This window comes from Hemibagrus wyckioides, linkage group LG28, assembly GCF_019097595.1.
Source record: "Hemibagrus wyckioides isolate EC202008001 linkage group LG28, SWU_Hwy_1.0, whole genome shotgun sequence".
Classification (NCBI taxonomy): Eukaryota; Metazoa; Chordata; class Actinopteri; order Siluriformes; family Bagridae; genus Hemibagrus; species Hemibagrus wyckioides.
The window spans coordinates 19,944,524-19,947,023 of record NC_080737.1 but is presented as its reverse complement, the minus strand read 5'-3'; the positions used below and the strand labels follow the sequence as shown (position 1 = coordinate 19,947,023).

General features: G+C 48.9%; 1 protein-coding gene across 5 annotated transcripts in view; it reads left to right on the top strand.

The window, feature by feature from the left end:
* The window catches only part of ephb4a (eph receptor B4a), a 39,599-nt gene that overhangs the window by 13,509 nt on the left and 23,590 nt on the right, over positions 1 to 2,500 (top strand). For all 5 annotated transcript variants that reach the window (XM_058383176.1, XM_058383175.1, XM_058383174.1 and 2 more), the window contains exon 2: positions 2,369 to 2,442. In XM_058383176.1, coding sequence (XP_058239159.1) covers positions 2,369 to 2,442 — 74 coding nt within the window. The remainder of the gene's footprint in view (positions 1 to 2,368; positions 2,443 to 2,500) is intronic.

Sequence of the window (2,500 nt, the reverse complement as noted above, 5' to 3'; positions counted from 1 at the left end):
TACGTGTGTGTGTGTGAGTGAGTGAGTGTGTGTGTGAGTACATGTGTGTGTGAGTACGTACGTGTGTGTGAGTACGTACGTGTGTGTGAGTGAGTACGTGTGTGTGAGAGTACGTGTGTGTGTGAGTACGTGTGTGTGTGTGTGTGAGTATGTGTGTGTGTGTGTGTGAGTACGTGTGTGTGTGTGTGAGTACGTGTGAGTGTGTGTGTGAGTACGTGTGAGTGTGTGTGTGAGTACGTGTGAGTACGTGTGAGTGTGTGAGTACGTACGTGTGTGTGAGTGAGTACGTGTGTGTGAGAGTACGTGTGTGTGTGTGTGTGAGTACGTGTGTGTGTGTGTGTGAGTACGTGTGTGTGTGTGTGTGAGTACGTGTGTGTGTGTGTGAGTACGTGTGAGTGTGTGTGTGAGTACGTGTGAGTGTGTGTGTGAGTACGTGTGTGTGAGTGTGTGTGAGTACGTGTGAGTGTGTGTGTGTGTGTGAGTGTGTGTGTGTACGTGTGAGTGTGTGTGTGTGTGTGAGTACGTGTGAGTGTGTGTGTGTGTGTGTGTGAGTACGTGTGAGTGTGTGTGTGAGTATGTGTGAGTATGTGTGAGTGAGTGTGTGTGTACGTGTGAGTGTGTGTGTGTGTGTGAGTACGTGTGAGTACGTGTGAGTGTGTGTGTGTGTACGTGTGAGTGTGTGTGAGTACGTGTGAGTATGTGTGAGTGAGTGTGTGTGAGTACGTGTGAGTATGTGTGAGTGAGTGTGTGTGTGTACGTGTGAGTGTGTGTGTGTGTGTGAGTACGTGTGAGTACGTGTGAGTGTGTGTGTGTGTACGTGTGAGTGTGTGTGTGTGAGTACGTGTGAGTGTGTGTGTGTACGTGTGAGTGTGTGTGTGTGTGTGTGTGAGTACGTGTGAGTGTGTGTGTGAGTATGTGTGAGTATGTGTGAGTGAGTGTGTGTGAGTACGTGTGAGTGTGTGTGTGTGTGTGAGTACGTGTGAGTGAGTGTGTGTGTGTGTGAGTACGTGTGTGTGTGTGAGTACGTGTGAGTGTGTGTGTGTGTGTGAGTACGTGTGAGTGAGTGTGTGTGTGTGTGAGTACGTGTGAGTGAGTGTGTGTGTGTGTGAGTACGTGTGAGTGAGTGTGTGTGTGTGAGTACGTGTGAGTGAGTGTGTGTGAGTACGTGTGAGTGAGTGTGTGTGTGTGTGAGTACGTGTGTGTGTGTGTGAGTACGTGTGTGTGAGTACGTGTGAGTGTGTGTGTGAGTACGTGTGAGTGTGTGTGTGAGTACGTGTGAGTGTGTGTGTGAGTACGTGTGAGTGTGTGAGTACGTGTGAGTGTGTGTGTGAGTACGTGTGAGTGTGTGAGTACGTGTGAGTGTGTGTGTGAGTACGTGTGAGTGTGTGTGTGAGTACGTGTGAGTACGTGTGAGTGTGTGTGAGTGAGTACGTGTGAGTGAGTACGTGTGAGTGAGTACGTGTGAGTGTGTACGTGTGAGTGTGTACGTGTGAGTGAGTACGTGTGAGTACGTGTGTGTGAGTACATGTGAGTACGTGTGAGTGTGTGTGTGTGAGTACGTGTGAGTGTGTGTGTGAGTATGTGTGAGTGAGTGTGTGTGTGTGTGAGTACATGTGTGTGTGTGTGTGAGTACGTGTGAGTGAGTGTGTGTGAGTACGTGTGTGTGTGTGTGTGTGAGTACGTGTGAGTGTGTGTGTGTACGTGTGAGTGAGTGTGTGTGTGTGAGTACGTGTGAGTGTGTGTGTGTGTGTGTGTGAGTACGTGTGAGTGTGTGTGTGTGTGAGTACGTGTGAGTGTGTGTGTGTGTGTGAGTACGTGTGAGTGTGTGTGTGTGTGAGTACGTGTGAGTGTGTGTGTGTGTGAGTACGTGTGAGTGTGTGTGTGTGCACATGTCCTTGTTCCCTTGTCCGTCTCTTTTCCCTGCGGTATAGAAAATCCACACACTGCATGATAGTTATAAAAGACATGCAGACAGATGGAGTGTGTGTGTGTGTGTGTGTGTGTGTGTGTGTGTGTGTGTGTGCGCGCAAGACCCTTATTTAGCCGCTCATTTTGTCTCTCTGTATGAATGTTCTCAAGCTGTTTTTCTTATTTTTTGCTGCGTCACATCCCCAGGATATATATAGCTGTTGTATTGTGTGTGTGTGTGTGTGTGTGTGTGTGTGTGTGTTAGCCATGTGCTGATAATCACTGTTATGATGCATGATGTTCGATACACACAGTGTTATCTCCATCCCTGTGTCTGGTAGGCGGTGGGTGTGCAAGTAGGCCAGTGTGTGTGTGTGTGTGTGTGTGTGTGTCTGTGTGTGTGTGTCTGTGTGTACGCTCGCTCGCTCACCTCAGTCTCTCCTGTGTGTATTTCTCCCAGAGGTTTTAATGAACACCAAGACGGAGACGTCGGATCTGAAGTGGACCACTTACCCCCGGCCCTCTGGATCCGAGGTGAGACACAGAGCCTGAATCTTCTCTATCATTATTTACTCATGGTCGTGTGTGTGTG